The 17,568-nt window shown below is 41.3% G+C and overlaps 1 protein-coding gene across 1 annotated transcript in view; it reads right to left on the bottom strand.

Annotated features, from left to right (window-relative positions):
• adgra1b (adhesion G protein-coupled receptor A1b) overlaps positions 1-17,568 on the bottom strand; it is a 153,798-nt gene that overhangs the window by 96,181 nt on the left and 40,049 nt on the right. Inside the window, exons 8-12 of the mRNA XM_019274589.2 lie at positions 8,496-8,660; positions 4,699-4,918; positions 4,082-4,231; positions 2,611-2,772; positions 2,037-2,270 (exon numbers count right to left, since the gene is read on the bottom strand). Of these exons, the coding sequence (XP_019130134.2) occupies positions 2,037-2,270; positions 2,611-2,772; positions 4,082-4,231; positions 4,699-4,918; positions 8,496-8,660 (931 nt within the window). The remainder of the gene's footprint in view (positions 1-2,036; positions 2,271-2,610; positions 2,773-4,081; positions 4,232-4,698; positions 4,919-8,495; positions 8,661-17,568) is intronic.

The following is a 17,568-nucleotide window of genomic DNA, read 5'->3' as shown; positions in this document are numbered from 1 at the left end:
GTCACCTCTGCGAGATTTTCTGCATTCTGTCCTAATACGGATTGTCCTAGACTGTAGGATGGATGTCCTAAATGGATTCATGGCTTGTCTGCGTAGCTCCACGCTGAACCTGACGTAAGCAGGCTGAGCTGGAGCAAGTGGAGAGAAAAGCAAACTTGCACCAGTTTATATGCTGATTTGATGTATGATGCAGAAGATAAATGCTCATGCGAGGCTTAGTCGCTTCAATCGCTCGCTGATTTTACATTGTGTTACACATTTGCTATTAAGCTCTGTGATGATTGATTTGCACATTGGTTGTCGTGAACAGGAGCGGAGCAGGAATGCAAATCAGCTTTTGACTCAGACACACCTGGAGAAACAGCAGCACGAGCGCAGCTCAAGTCACACACAGCACATATTAAATATGTTTGTTTGTAGAACAATATAGAAACTATGACCCACCATATAATGCAATATAATCAGATAATTAAAACATTTACATAACTGTGTGTTGTTATAATTGCTATTTACATTGCACTTGCATTGAACACGGAAATATGCAAAAAAAACACCACACTGCTGCTGGGAAACGTTTCATCTTGGTCACATATACTCACAAACATAACTGCTATAACCAGGAAGACAGGCAGGAGTTTTCTTCCTCAAATATGCATCTTTGTCAGCTGCTTTAAGAGAAAAGACTCCTTGAGATTAGGCAATGATTAGAAGCCGGGGCTGGAGTGCAGCACATGTCAACACAACCTCTCATATTTAGAGTTTTTGAAAAGCCAAATCCATCGTGCTGGGAGTTTCACATTCAAATATGCTACTAAAGGACAGTGCCAAGACTTGGCGTTGGGGTTGTGTCCAATAAGCCAGCTTCAGAACAGAGAAATCAACACATTTTTTGTTTCTGGATTCAACAAGTCGTGTGTCGAGAAACCTGTCAGAACTATGAAGTGCGGGTATGGGGATGTGTTCTCGCAGTTAACCAAAATAAATGTTTTCTCCACAACTGCCTTCTAATTTGACAAAGTCCATCTGGAAATCATCAAGACATTGTAGAGTGGCCTCTAGAGCTGCAGCACTGTCCTCCCTGTGATGCAGCTGACTTAGCTCAGCGTCCAGATATGCAGACATACATACATGCACGCATTCTACACACAGCCTGGAGCTAGAATTAAGTGCTGTAATTGCTGACAAAACCGCAGAGACTTGATACCGTCTCACCAGAGAAGAAGATGAGGGAGATGAAACAAGCACACACACACCTACACACTCTCTCCTGCTGACACACCCCGACATGTGCAGACAAGGGTACACTCACATGCACGCTGATAAATTCATCGGTGGATTGAATAGCTAGAGGGCGCAAACTGTTCAAGTGTTGCAGAACTGTGCCACTTCAGTGCCGGGGGAGTTGGATGTTTTGCCTGCCGTCTGCAGATGTAGAGTTCTTTTTGTCTGTAGCAGGAGATTTGTCATTTAGGATGACCAAAACTCAAGTCACAGGCCATCTTATTCATCGCAGGGGAGTGACCCGTGATCACTGACTCCCAAATTATCATCTTATTTGCAGGCCCTGCCCCCACTACAACCCCACCTATCACCAGCCTATCTATGGCATGCCAGCTAACCTAAACAAGGTGTCATCATGCTGGTACAAATGGCCAACAACGGGCTTAAGGGCAGGTGGTAATCCTTCTTGCGTGCCTCAACTGTGTGGTGTTGAAGAATTCATTTTTATTGAGCTGCTAAACAAGCTGTACTCTATTTCCCATAATTTATTTCTCTCTTGGTTGCTTTCTTTCTCCTCTGTCAGAACATCTCTCCTTCTTCTCTCTTGCCTGCATTTGAACACAGTGTCAAGAAATACAAACGTGTGTGGCCTTTAAAAAAAAAAAAAGAACCCACCGGGAGCGAAAAAGAGAAACATTCAGTAGAACGCTGCTTCCTGACCTGAGAATTCGGCGGATTTTGCCGACAGAGCCGAGTAAAAGAGCAGAATAGCATATCTTAGAAAGTTTCACATCATTTATTAACTTGCACCTTACCTTGCTGAGCTGACTGGCCGGTGAGCCGCTGTTGTTGACAGTGTGGCATTTGAAGTTGAGCAATGATTCCCCCACGGCATCACGCTCTCTGCTCCTGTCCTTGTCAGTGTGGGAGTGGCTGTCCGGGAGGGGTGAGGTGGTAGATGAGGGGGGCCGCTGAAGTGCCGTGCAGGACAGACCAAGGAAGTTAGACGGGCGAATCAGAAAGGCCTCCAGAGCGATGTTAGCAGATACCTAGGGGGAGGCAAAACCAAGAATTAGCAGTTGGGGGTGAGACAGAGGGAATGGATGGGGGAGGAGGGAGGGCAGAGATTTTTATATTAGTCATTTAGCAGATGCTTTTATCCCAAGTGACAGCAGAGAGGTTAAAAACTAGACAGAAGCAAGAAGAAACAAAAGGAGCAATTTATCTTTCTCTTCCTTATTCTAGCTCTCTGCTAGAACCAGATTAACTTCTCATTATTCTAAGGCTTCGAGGAAAAATGGTAAAACAGTGGGACATTTAATCAGAATTATCAACCTTTGCCCTGACCGAGTGTTGCTGTGAGTGTTGGTGGTTCAAGTTCAGCCATACCTTAGAAATGACCTGATTGTCTCCGGTCAGCGCCAGGTCGGCGATACGCTCCACGCACTGGACGATCCGAGTGCACGCCCTGGCCTCGTTCTGCGCCATCCACAGGATGTGCTCCTCCACTAGCATCATGTTACTGGCTATGTCTGATATATAGTCCCCCAGCTGCGAGAACACAGACAAACATGTAAGTATGCAAATGAACTGTACACCGCTGTACCGAAACAGTACGTACACACACACACGAGCAGGCAGACTCATCATGCACATCAATCATATCCACAACAACAGGCACATTTATAATCTCCACTCAGAATGTGAGGGAGGCAATGGTGGCTTCATTCATTATAGGGAGATTTAATTTAGATTAGCAGCTCCAATGGGGCATAATCACTTTCTTGGGATGGCAGTTCGCTATTTACTTACTGTACTTTTCTTTGTTGCTTCATTCAGCTGTTCTTTATTGGATGAATGGAGGGTGGTCTCATCAGCATTGTCTTAGGAATGATAAAACTCTAAGTATCTCCTAATAATATCTCCCTAGTGACCTATGATGAGTAATTGGACAAGTGAGAGCTAATATTGATTCTTTTCACTGACTAAGCTCAACACCCATCGCCTCGCAGCGCCTGACCTTCAGCGTGATGTAAAGCCCTCAGATTGCCTCTGGCCACAGACAGAAGAGAAGTCCACTAAAGGTAAAACACGGCTCGCCCAAAAAGAGATGCATCTTCATAACCATAATTGTCATTCTGGTCTAACGCCGCCATGGGCGAGAGGAAGGCATATGAGGTGAAAAGTTAAGCTGTCTGAAATCGATTGAAGGATTGAAGGCAGGACAACAGCGTGTCTTTTTAGACAGCCCCTGCTGTCTGTCGCTGACATCCACTGAAGTGTACTTTTCGGTTAGATAAATTCGGGCTCTTGAGTAGCCACTGTTACCTCTCGATAAGCTAGTCAACAGTTAAACAGATAAATAAAATTTTTTTCTCAAGACAAAGGCAAATAATTGCTTTCATAAAAACTGTGAACGAACACAAGCATGAATACGACTCGCTGCAGTCTGAGCTGGAGCTGGTGTGAAAAAGACAGTGCAATGGACAAAGGAAGGCTGTACTATAAAGTCCTCCTTCAAAGCAGAGATTTTAAAGCTGTGAGGGATGAAGGGAGAGACATGAGGCGTGAAGCCCCAATTTGTATAAATAATCATACTCCTTTTTTTTTTTTTGACTTACAGTTTCAGATGATGTTAAAAATCTGAGTGGAATTTAAAAAATGAAGATACTCTTTATAAAGTTTTCTTCAGTATCAAAGCAATCCAGGGACACACCCATTGGCAACATGCAAATAGGAAGTGCCAATAGCATATTTGGCAAACTTGTAATGATGACAAAATGTGAATAATTATAGATATAGACTGGAAACAAGGCTAAAATCACATGTTATGCAGTAAGCTGTCTGTGGGGTATCTTACATCTTTACGTTTCTCCACCAGCCTTGTCAGTCTCTCCACCAGGTGTGTGACAAAGATGACGTCCATCACGTCGGTGAAGTGTGCTGCCCTGCTGGTGAAGGTCACAAGCTGCTGGCCTAAAGGCTGAGCGTTGGTGGTGTTAATAGTTATCTGGAATTTAAAAAACAAATATTCAGAGAGGACGATCACACAATCCAACATCACAATTCAACAGGGACATTAGATGAAAGAGCTTCGACAACATATAATAAATCACGGTAATGCTATTTCTAGCCATGTGTGTTGTTTTCTGAAGTTGATTACTTTGATGTGGTGGAGTAATCCCATGAGAAATATCAATTGAAAAAGCTCATCATCAGTCAGTTTGTATAATGCGTATAAAGGCTTACATGTACAGATCTGCAAATACCTGCAGGCTACAGCCCAATGAGTGGAGATGTTCATTTCTGCGCTCGAGGAATATGAAGTTGTCAAATCTTGCCATTAGGCTGAGCAGGTTGGCAAATACGTATCTCAACATGCCCGTTGTCATAATTAGCTTGTAAAATTAAAACTGATGCTAGAAAAAAGTGTGGGATAGAATCTGTGAATGAATCCCAGCCCGTGTATACTGATACCTGCGTGAGCTCATGCAGCACGCGGGTCAGTTCGCTGGCATACGGGCACTGAGTGTAGTCCTCTTCAGCCCACCGTCCGGACCGATCGCAGCGCCGCCACGCCTTCTTCTCCTTCTGACCGGACGGGTGAGGAGCGCTGCCTGAGGGGTGAGGGGCAGAGCCAAAGGCGGCAGGGGCACAGGGCAGGAAGGCCAGGATCCCAGCTAAAGTCTTTGGCCACCTGTTACACAAGATATCTCCAGATTATCAGGAATGAAGTTAGTTTAGGAATGTAAACTGCACCAGATGGCAATTTCACACTCCCTGTACTTAGGAAATGTTTAATTTGCATATTTGATTTACAGCTAGCTCTAATTATTTTTGCAGAAGACTGCCAGATTCTGATCCTTGATTGTGAAACAATGAGTTCTTTTATTAATGACTTCTGACTTAATTAGCTTCATTTACTAACTTTATAAATCAACATTACTGTCTTTCTTTTGCACAATGAAACTATCTTTTTTTACTCCACCATTTTTACACATGAATATCATGGATACTCCATGACAACACTTGTATGATGTATTCTGAAAAATAACCCTGCTGACTTCATAATTATTTATGATAATGCAAGGTTTTTGATACAAACTGCAGGGCATGGAGGGTGAAAGACACTATAAAATTAAATCAGGAAATGTAGGACTGTGTGTTTTCAAGATTGACCCATACTAGTGCCTAAAACCTAGTTATACCTTTTGACCATTGACCTTCTGCTGATCAATGTGCCATTAATTATTTAATTTGTCTCTCTGGATTCCCACAACTGTGCAATACTATATTATACAGTTGAGCATCCCTTTAACATGCATCACAGATGGAAGATAGAAAACATGTGTATATGCAAAAGAAATCTGTTTCTGCCAGTTTTTTTCCTAAAGGGGAATTTCAGCCTAAAAGGGTAATTACAAGTGTTTTTCACATGGCCATGTAAAGTTCAGTGAAGTCTCCTCTGAAGCAAGAAATGAGACTTTGTCAATAATGTCGTCAAGAGCCAAGTCTTGGAGTTGCTCTACTGACCAACCTGTGTTAGGGGTGATTTTACGGGTAAATGGGAAACCTTCCATTTTCTGGGTAATGCCTGTTAGTGATTCAATAAAATCAAGCTCATTTGAGTGTAAAAAGTCAGCCAAACATTCATAGTCCACTACATTAGCCTCCATTTCCCAGATAATAAAAGAACTCCAGATTTTGTTTCTTGGCGCTGTTGTAGATTGAATGTCTTATTTCTGTGCAGCCTCAGGAAAGAGTCGTTTGTGCTGCTCGCACGTATTGATCAATTTGTCTACAATCAGAGGAGAAACATGTATCTTATGATTTGTGGTATTCTCCTTAAGGCAACGTCAAAATCCTGCTGCAGAAAAGCAGGAATAATGCTTGACACTTTTGACTTCATCTAAATGAAAATAAAAGAGCAACACACTCAGAAGGCTGGTAATCTGTTCTGAGGGTAGAAAGCTTCCATCTCTCTGCTCTCCATCCTGTCTCTCTCCACATTGTTGCAGCAGCAGTAGCTACTTAGTAATAAATGGCGTTAATTTCGCCCCCAACAAAAAAGGGGGCTCATTTTACAGCCCATTACTCCAATGCTCCGGGCAGAAACAAAGCCCCTGTACTCACTGCACCAGAACTGGGCTGTAAAGTACAGTGGCTACAAAGGATAGTACGCAACACCAGCGCACCCATGGGGAGGTGGAGGATGTGTGTCGGTACAACTACTAGGTTTCAAGGTGGCTGCAAGGAGGGCAGGACAGGTGAAAAGAGCATAGACTGAGGGCAAAGAGTGTTTTTCCCCTGCTTTGTGTGAAACCATGGTCATGGGAACATGTGCCCGTGTCTTTATAGTCTTACTTTAAAGCTGGTATGCACTGAGCCGTAATGTTTGTTGGAGTTTTCATTCCAAAAATCCAGGCTCTACTGTACATACTTAATTCTAGTCTTTAAAAGTTAATGAGCCACATCTTGTTTGTCAGGTGAAACAAAAACCAGCATGGTATCCTGCAAGAACCAGACTTAACTGCACTGTACATGCAAAGATAACAGTGGGAGAGATTACAGTATTCATTTTTATATAGTAGACTCTTTAATTGGGAATATTTCCAATGACTTAAATTATAGCGAGATTAAACCAATGCCCTACTTTATTGAAGAGCTGATTACTGTCCATTACTACAGTAGGTGATACATGAATACATAAGCACTGTTAAGAGTTAAAGCAACATTGTGTAGAACTTTGTATTTTACAATTTAGTGCACCCAGTTTCAGAGTGGTCACTGTTTGTGAGTATTGCTATCTGAATGGTATGCTGGCTCTCATTTTGTCCTCTGCATGTTAGCTTCACAGCAGCAAATGCTGAGTAATGTAATCTTTGTCTAATCTATCTATAGCAGATTTTTTTGTTGTGTTTTGGATGATGCATTTGTGTGCTTGATGTTTCATGATGTTTCAATATTATGAATATTGTTTGTTTTCTTTCAGCTATAAGAAAGAATCATTCACTTCATTGATGCATAAAGCAGGTTGTTGTTAAGTGTTAGCTTCTCCAGCATTAATAACCCAAATGTAAACCTGCTGTGATGTCACACATTGGTTTAGGCTTCACTGTATTGAAGCCTCAAGTTTGGCATTACGATTGTTACAATCTTGGTGTAACAAAGTGGGTGAGAGCACACCATTTTGTTCCATGCGCATCAGCATTACCACATTGTTCAGTTCAACCATGCTTGTTAATCATTTGTTTTCACCATAGTTGCATCAGTAATCATTATGCAGATACAGACCATCCCGTGCTTGTTTGTGTTTTGTAAAATCCCACATTTCAACAGTTTTGGTTGAAATAAATACAGATACAAGTATTGAGAAATGTGGTTTATTGGTTTATTTCTGGCCTCAATAAGTTAAATCTGCACTCTTTTTGTTTCTTACCATGTGGTCCAGGGAAAAAAGGGAAACGCCTGAACCACTTCCTGTATTTATACCCTGGCTCACATAATTGGGGGAGGTCACTGGATTAGTCCAAGTGTGTGGGGGTGGGGGAAAGTTAGTTTAGAAGTTATTTAGGTTATTTGTGATTTGATGTATGGTTGAAATGTTGGTTGTGATAGAGCAGGTAAATGTGTTTCTATGGTTAAGTGTGTAAGAATTTAACTTTGTAAAGTCCTTGTACCAGGAGAACCAGTGAAGTTACCTCCAGTAGTGGTACAGCCAGAGTTAATGCCAGATGAACAGTACCTGTTTAAGCAGTTGCTTTGTGTCTGTTGAGGAATGAGCATATCAGGTGTAGTTACAGTATGTGCACAGGATATTTAATTTATGTAGTTTATGTTACAATGAGTTGAGCTTCGTACATATATTTATTAGACGTGAGGCAGGTTGAAAACCCATGGACATGCCATGGTAGCAACTTGTCAACCACAAAGTAGCCTACATCTATTTTACACTAAATGGAACCATCATTTACAATTTGAACATATGCATGCAGACTTGAAACTAACATGTGAGGCCATAAACTTACTCAGTTTAATAGTAAATCAAGTGAGATGAGGACCATTTTACTCAAAGGACTCCACACATTCTTTTTGCAACCTGTGGAACCGAGCCCTTTTAGACAACATTAGAAAGAATGCAAGTTTAAGACACTTCTACACTGGTTTCATTTTTCATAGCCGGAAGCTCCAATCATTACTTATACAATCTTTGGACTCACCTCACCCACCCACATGGCTGGGTGGCTGTGCGTGACTGTTGAGATGTGACTCACCTGAAGTCCCCCTTGTTGTTGGTGACTCTGTCAGCTGGGCAGTACGGTGCTGACGTCTCCAGAACAACTATCTCCATTTGCTGAGAAGTGTTGCCACGGGAACTGGTCACCAGGCACTCCCAGATGCCAGCGATGCCCACGTCGATGTTGGACAGGATGACCTCACTGGAGGAGGAGAGCAGAGGCGTAAAGCTGTGAGAGTGTCTGTGTGGCATATATAATGATGAACTTTTTCCTGTGAGCTTCAAATCTCCTTAAAAGGTTTGTACAAGGTGCTGGATTAAGATTTGGGTTAGGGTTATGTGTAGACTGAAGATTGTCTCTGTGCTGGGACCTGAATTTAGGGAGGTTTGGATTATTTTTGGATCAGGCGAAGGATTAAAGTTAAGCATGCAGTGGTGAGGGTTAAGGTTAGGGCAACATTTGATGGAATCGGATGGGTGTAAAAAAATGTGTATGCCTGTGTGTGCTTAATAAAACTGAATTCATTCAAGAGACAGTTGTGTGAGAATGCGTATGCAATGGTTTAAAATGTTGGCTGTGACTTAAGATGATCATTACTCACGCTTATCTTTCCTACTTTGTCACAGCGATTCCTATCTCAATAGAAAATGCCTGATTAAACAAAGGATGGTGAAACAGTGACAAAGAGCCAATGCAGGCCATTTGCCAAGGCGACTAATCTTGAGGATTTTACGCCTTATGACAAAAAAGGAGAAAAGACGGCAGAGATTGCTAAGCAACGGGCATTATCACCATGGAAATGGTACCTCCTTGAGAAATGCCAACTGTTTAATTTCCAAATACAATCCAGCTGTAGTAAAATATACACTTTGTGTGTACTTAAGGAGCTAATGTGTGTTTTTGTGATTTAATTAAGCTGTTTGTGTTCACAGTACAAGTCACAGCATACCCACACAATACTGTATAAAGTTTTTAAAAGCAACTTAGGGGACAATGCTCCACAAATGAGAGTGTGTGACGCTTGACTTTAAAAATTAGAACTGACAAGCTGGACAAGAAACTGAAATCTTTCAGAGTAAAGATGATTAACGGCTGAGCGGCTGTGATGGGGAGAAGCCGTAATCCCAGAAAACGTCTCTCAGATGGTGTGAGAGAAATGTTTATTCAGAAACATTAAATGCCTTCAATTTGTCTGCTCTGCTCTCTCCTACTTCCTTTTCTGTCTCAATATACTCACAACTAGTACAATTATTTTAGGCCTGAGCCCGTCGCAGCATGCACTGGGTGAAAGGCAGGAAAATCACAGGACATTACACAGAAACACATTTCAACCAACCTAATGTAGACCTTCTAATTCACATGGCGTGTTTGGAATATGAAAGAGAAATGGAGTACCCAATCCACATGAACAAAGAAATAATACAGAAATATGGCTCAGATGAGGTGTTCTGTATTCAACTTTGGATTGCACATGAAGTTGGAGAGAGGGATGATGATAGTGAGAGACAGTCGGCGTAAGGAAAAAGAGAATTAAAGCACAATATGACTTGTGACTGCATTGCATTCTGGTCTATTGAGTCAAAATAATTGGCATCCTTGCCTCTTCTGCTATGGTTTTCTCCTTGTATGACTTTTGATCATCAATCCAAAGTGGTGCATTTAGACAGAGGACTTTGCTCTTTGATTCTGACTGACACATAAACATGACCTTCACTGCTGAAGCCACACCGTAGATTGTTGCATTATCTTGATGTACGGCTGTTTCATGCACATTTGGCAAGCTATGGATGACAACAGCAAAACAAAGAGTTTACAGCCATGGTAGCAACTTTGTGAGGATGTACTTAGTCACAGGAATACTTTGAGCTAAACACAAATAAACACAAAGCATGTACGGCTGAGGTTGATAGGAATGCACTAGTTATGAAGATGTTTGCCAAAAATATTAAACAAATTAAAATTGATATGATGATGGCTCTGGATGAAGAGTTACCATTCATCTTGTAGGGAACATTAATGTCTGAACCAAACATGATGGCAATTCATCCAACATTCATTACGGCGATATTTCAGATGATCCAATGAGATATCTAATATGACATTTACATGACATGAGATATGACATTGCCATTCCTAGAGCTAACAATGACTAAAAATTACAGTATACTGTTATCAGCATCAATATTTCATGGCCCTTACAGGGCTGACAGTCGTAGGAGGAGTGATTTGGATAACTGCTGTAGTTAAGTAATAAATGAGTTCCTAAATTACTTTTTATTAATGATAATTATTAATACACTATTAAATATCAAAAGTCCCGAAATAGTGTAGCCAATTTTAAAGAATTTAGATATATTAGGATTGATTCTCTGATACTCTCTGAGACTCTGATACATGTTAAAACAAATTAAAGCAAATATGACCCATTAAATCAGTTAGTCAAATGCTTTACATCTATACTTACGATATTTAAGAGCTTAGTTGATGCTTAATTCTTAAACAACCAATACGCTCTATAATGTTATGAATCTCCAAGACGTAATCTGTGTATACCTAAAACATTTCAAACTAAACCAATGTTCTGGTGTGAAGTCACCCACTGTTATTTGTTTTGTAAGTGAAGACCAGCAGGAATCAGAGGATGCTATTAACATCCCCTATACCAAACAGACCCATGACTTTGCCCCAATGACTTCCTGTAGGCGAGTTATGAAAATGAATAAAATAAGTCGTGATTTCATCTTCTGTGTTCCAATAAAGCTCTCTTTTCTGATTGCTTTTCTAAAAGGCTCTAAATCAGATTTGAACGCTTGACTGAGATGATGACATTCTGGGCTAAGGAACAAGTGTGTGTGTGTGTGTGTGTGTGTGTGTGTGTGTGTGTGTGTGTGTGTGTGTGTGTGTGTGTGTGTGTGTGTGACTGCCTGTGAATACTTGTGAGGGTTTTTGCATATAAGTACATTTTCAGATGTCCAAAGAAAAGTTCTGGGCATTTTTAGTGAGTGTAGAAGGATTTTTGCACTAATCATTTAATAGTTTGGACATGAGACACGAGACATATCTACAAACCTTTGATTTACTCTAAACACGTTACTGTAAGAATAAGTCGCTCTCTTCTAAACTGTAACCCTAACCCTTACCGCTCATCCACAGGCTTATCCTGTTTTACACACAATGTCATACACTCTTTCGATCACTCACTCTGTCTCTCTGCCTCTCTCTTCACCTCCTTCTTTAAAACAACATCCTCCCTCTTCCACAGGACACAAGTTCAGTTTAAAGTGTGGAAGGGCCTTAAATTGAAACCCTCTGGGCTGATGTCCAGCCTGTCTTTCTGTTATATAACAAACCACAATGAGGACATGTGTTGTCTGAAGACCTAATCCAAACAGAGAATATAGATAACAGAAGAAGGTATAATAGAAGACCAAATCTGTCAATCTCTACTCTATTTGCACAGGACTAGTATTACATGGGGGCCGCAGTAATTTGTAAAATAGCCCTCAAAGTCTTTTTTCATTTTCACACAAGTTAATGAAATTGGTTGGAAATAGTACAGTAAGTTCCCATGTTGCAATACTGTATAGAGCCAACATTTCCTACTTTGATTATTGATTTAGCAATAAAAGAACTTGAGAATTCAAGACCTCACTAGATTGAAAAGAGAAGATCAATTGTACAGGATTACAAGTAGAAATCTGTTTTCACACACACACACAAAATGCGGGCAATGGCAAAGCCACTTTAAAGGTGACTTGTGAGTATGCTTGCCAACAAAAGTTATGTTTACATGTCAAATCTGCATTGTTTACATCCATATTCACAGTAAAGAGTGCTCATACAGTACAGTATGTGCACCATTGTGTGTGTGCACAAGGCAGTCCAAACAGAGACCCAGTCACAGAAAAACTCTTTTATGCTACCAGAAGTCAAAAACTTCACAGGTTACCTTGAAGTCAACTGCTGTTCAGTTTTGATTAGGGTCCTTGTATTAAAGATGTGTCTTCAAATGGCATTGTTAGAGTCAACAGATATATGCAAGACCAAGGTTTTGGCTTTAGATTCATCCTGGTTTCTGTTTGTAGTCAGAATAGTATTGGAAATCAATACTTCGGTCAATTAAGACTGGAAACTTTCTATCAGCTTTTGTTGTTTGTGACATGTGGATGTTGTATACATATAAACAATGCTATACCATATAATGTTGTTTAGGACGTCAGTTTACAGTGTGTTAAAAAGCTTGTTCCTTGTTACAAAGATCTGCTGCATCTATGGTTTGTTTCACTACAGGCACGGCGAGCCTTTGAAGTAAGTGACATACGTTTGTTAGCAGACGTTCTTGCCGCTTTTACAAGCAACTGCTTTGCATTTAGGAATCCACAGAGATCACCAATCGTCTGGTATTTGCAAGAACAAGAGTACAAGAAACAAATAATGGGAAAATAAAGTAGAGCAGCTATCGAGAGACAGAAAGACATTCGGGAGAGACCACCTCTGACATACAACAATAACGTGAGCCCTCCAAGCTATTAGCGTTGTTAAAGGGGGTCACCAGCAACTGAAGCTTTGAGTGTCCTTAAAGTTGTTTTTATGAAGGCATTTACTGTGGTATCTGAGTTAATGTCATCTAAAAGTTGTGTAGTTTTCTTTTTTTCTGTTCTTGCTATAATTACTTTTCTGTTTGTCAAAGTTTTCCAAAGTTGACTGTTGTCTGTTTCTGCTTCTGGCAGCCTTCTGTCTGCACTTGTGATTGTTTTATATTAATATGTTTTCTTAACTTAAAAGAACCAGACTTCTACTTCTTACTGTTGGATTATGGAAAGTCTATGATACTTGAGATAGACTTTCAAATGCCATATGTTTACACATACCCTTGTTTATTCATGTACTTACTGAAAATCCAACAGCCCCACCACTATATAATTAAGAAAATGCATGCAGGCACCTCTAAATATACTCATAACTTTGTCACATTTATTGATGAATACCAATTTCCTTCAAATAATCAAATGTCCCCAGGTGTGTCGAAAGGTTTGGGTATTGTTATGTTATATTCAAAAAGTGTCATTGAACCTTATCTGTCATTTATTAATATTTAATTTATTCTGCCTGGAACAAGTGTCCTTGTACAGCACATAAACGAAACAGACTGATGGATGATGATGATGATAGCAGTGTGATTACATGCATGCAGGTGTGTGTGAGACAGAGCTGCTGCACTTGTCCTCTCTAACCATGAATAGTCTGCTGAGGGGACAGTTACATCATTGCTGAACATGGGCCAACTGCCTGAATGCTGGGAAATACACAGGGAAATACCCCCCCACCACCTCCCACAACCTAGCACACATACACACCCACTGCCCACCTCTCCTCTCTCGCCTCACAAAGGAAAACCTCACTACTGAAGGCGTATTCTGCAGCCCGATCACAAATGTTCCCCGGTGAACTGCTACTACCCAGACAAATCGAGACAAGCAGAGGAAACCATCCAACTGCCAGTCCGGTTTTGAGAAAAAGGTCAGAGTAAACACATGAAGAAACATATGAAAAAATTCTCCCAGCATGTGAAAAGCAGTAGGGCAAGGGCACACATGAGCCATACACAAAGCAATGACCTACATCCACAGTTAACACTGCACCATTGTGGCGCACTTCCCCAAGGACTCATTAGGAACATTTATGCTTGCAAGCTGATATTTAACAATTTGTTTACATAATGTTGCTTATGAAACTGTAAATTTTCAATCTGTCCCCTCTACCCAACAAATGCTCCAAAGCTGGGACATTTTCAGGCAAGCTTGCTGATCAGTTTGTGAAATTTAGTTTTATCCCAGCTTTGAGGACATTAAAAATGTTCGATTTTGGGCCTACGCATCAACTGTTTGTCGTAATATTTAGATGCTGAGAGGAGTAATGCACAGGCAGATGCACATGTATGTGTTCAGTATGTACACAGACAGACACACATAGCTATAATTCACTCTCATATATTGAACATACTATTCCCGTTGGAGCAGCATATCGAATTAGCTCTTTCCTAACCCACTCTATCGTCGACTCTGCTCAATATGTTAATAATTAACACTTGACTTTCCCCTTGTTAAACTTCATCCAACATAACTAAGAGCTTTTATTGTTCTTTATTGACTGAAACTGGCAAGCAGTAAAGTGATGATCTCATGGGTGAAACTGTATATATGTGGATGTGATCAAATTTGGTCTTCTTAGAAACTGATGCTGCACAAAAGCTTGTAAACAGATCGCTAAATTCGAGATGGAAAATGAGGAAAAACAAAAGGTGCAACAGAGGCAGGGATTTCAAGAAAGCACAGCAGAATGCACTAACAGAGGGAAGAGATGTGGGTAGAATTTAAAGAACTTTTTTTAAAGTTCATGTTTGCAAGCAGGTGCACAGCGCTGTATATAGAGAAAAACAGAAAAAGAGCTTTTGAGAGATCAACAGAGGCACTAAGGAAGAGACAGGGAGAGACACATTCGCGTTTCCTTTGCCTTCAGTTATATTTCCAAACCAGGTTCTTCATTTTGTGCAAGATTAGCCTGATTAAAAATGGAGAGGATTAAGAGAGATACATCCAAAGTGTCTGCTGTAGCTAGCTACAGGGCTTTAAAATGTTTGATTAATGAAACATGAATCACAGGCTGGTCCCACTGCTGCCGCTAGCATAGCTAATACTGGGAGTTTGGCTTGACACCATTACTCAGCAGGAGTCTGGCCCACATCGCAGAATCATCAGGCCTCATGGGGCCGGGCTTTTTTTTGCTGCTATTCACTGTGAGCAATGTAAACGGATCAGCTTATCGGCCCACCTGCGCCAGCAAATAAGAGGCTATAATGACACGGCACAGTGTGAAAGTGGGAGGGAGGTGAAAGGTACAAAAGTAGAATACAAAACAAGAATTACAAAAGGTATTTCATAATGTTACGCCTGCTCCTGTTAGTAAAAGTCACATCATACATCTACACTGGCTGTTTGCCTGATAACAGCCTAAAGCAGGATCAGCAGAATTTAGCTGAGAAAACAGCCACAAAACATTTTGGTTTCACCTTCAAAGAGGTCACTTCACTGAGGCTTTGGCACCTCCGCTCTCATTGCAGCAACACTGTGCGACAAATCCAGACGAGGGCTTTAAGCCACACGCTAATTCCTGTGTATTTAGTCTTTCCCCTCTGATGGGGCATGCAGGGCGAGGCTGACTGACGCAGAGCACATTTACCCAAGGTGAACGACATCAACACGGGCTGTAATGACTTATATATCGTCCGCTGTGGCTAAACGAGCTTTGACAGCGTCTGGCATGTCAAAGGGCAAAACATTACTTCTTTCTTTTTTCTTTTTTTTTTTGACTTAACGAGTGCTGGACCCGTGAAGTCACAGGACTCTAATTTCCCCCACACGTCTCTCTCAACACGGCAATTTAAGATACGGCTCAGGGCGAAGGGTGAAACTCAGCCCAGACACAGCAGATTGTTTTTGTTGGACCGAACTCTGTTACACAGTCATCAGCTATGGAAATGATGTCTGCTTGTAGCAGGTTTTTCTACAGGAGAGAGACGTTTTAGGCGCCAAGAGCAACATGACCCGAATGGGTTGCACTTGGGAGAGAAAATTGCATTATTTGTGTATACAACAGCAGAGCAGTGGGTAATTGCAAGTGGGGGCCCTAATCAGAATGGGAGCAATGAGAAATTTAGCACATTGCAGTGGGACGCTGAGCTGGAAAAGAAGAGTTGAAAATTCTGGAGGACTCGCTTTTGAGTTCCGGGGAGAGATGGCGAGCAGTTTGTGCTGATGGGACTGGAGAAGCAGAAGGCTGGAACAGAAGCTGACAGACGGACATGACCAGTCAGTACACAGCCAAAATGGAGGGTCAGTTGGATAAAGAGCTCCTCCAACAATGACGCCTTACAATGGACAATGAGCATTAATCTTTCTCTCTGATGGGCTTCGGAGTGTGAAGCCAGTGCATGTTTCCGTTTTACTGCATGTCTGTTGATAACCTCATTCTCCACTTTATGTAATTACAGCACCATTTACATGTTTAATATGACATATTTTTGTCTGTGAAAGCCAGCGTCTTCTCTGATACTACCGAAGTCAGACATTTTTCAAATCTACACACTCTACACACTTTTATTACCAGCTGCAATAACACAGTATAAAATACCGCATTACAAATCAATTCCTACGTCATTAAAATTGTTCCTTGCATCAACTGATTTTCCCATCATAACTTCTGTTCAATGCATTTCATTAGATTATTCTATCATTCATTTTAAAGGGGTGTTTGTGTATAGCACTTCAGTCCCCATCACTAGGGAATGAGTAGTGAATGACATTGAGTAGTGAAAGTATTGCATTGACCTCTACTGATGAATACCTCAGTAAAAAATAAACTAAGGCAAGACACATCACTGCTGAGGCACAAGGACAGTAAAAGTTCTCTGCCTACCCTGTAATCCAATTATTCAAGGCAGTGCACTCACCATAGGGATCACTGAGAATGTCAAACACAGTGAGCTGGTACATAATGAAAAGAAAAAATATTGACTATTTGTGGCGTTTGCAGTCAGGGGAATGGTACACCTTTCCCGAAATGGAGCGGAAAAGTAGCTGGTATTCTTGTTGCCAAATAAACCACACAACAAGAGGCGTTCTGGCCCTGTTGACACAGGGAAACATATTTCTGTCAGCACTCTATCAATATTTATGTTAGAGAGGCCGAGTCAGAATAGGCAGCAGTTAAAGTAATCAACAGCAATGTGCTCCTGCATCTGAGCCCTGTTGCCACAGCATTACGTCAAATGCATTTACTATAACACACACACACACACACACACACACACACATATACACACACCCATACGGGCCGCAGACCACCAGGCAAACAAAGGCAGGAAGAGGATGGAGGCTTGTGGCAATGTCTTCTATCAGAAAAATGTGCGAAGCCAGTGTTGCCGGCCTACTTTATCACCACAATTATGATTCAGCATCTGTTCCTCTTAGCGTGTGATCAGCAAGCGCTCCTGGCGGTGCTGGGGGAGCGGCTGGGCGGTCAACCTCTAGGGACGAGCTGCAGATTGCTC

This window comes from Larimichthys crocea, chromosome III (assembly GCF_000972845.2).
Source record: "Larimichthys crocea isolate SSNF chromosome III, L_crocea_2.0, whole genome shotgun sequence".
In the NCBI taxonomy this organism is placed as follows: Eukaryota; Metazoa; Chordata; class Actinopteri; family Sciaenidae; genus Larimichthys; species Larimichthys crocea.
This window is presented reverse-complemented; position numbering and strand designations above follow the sequence as displayed.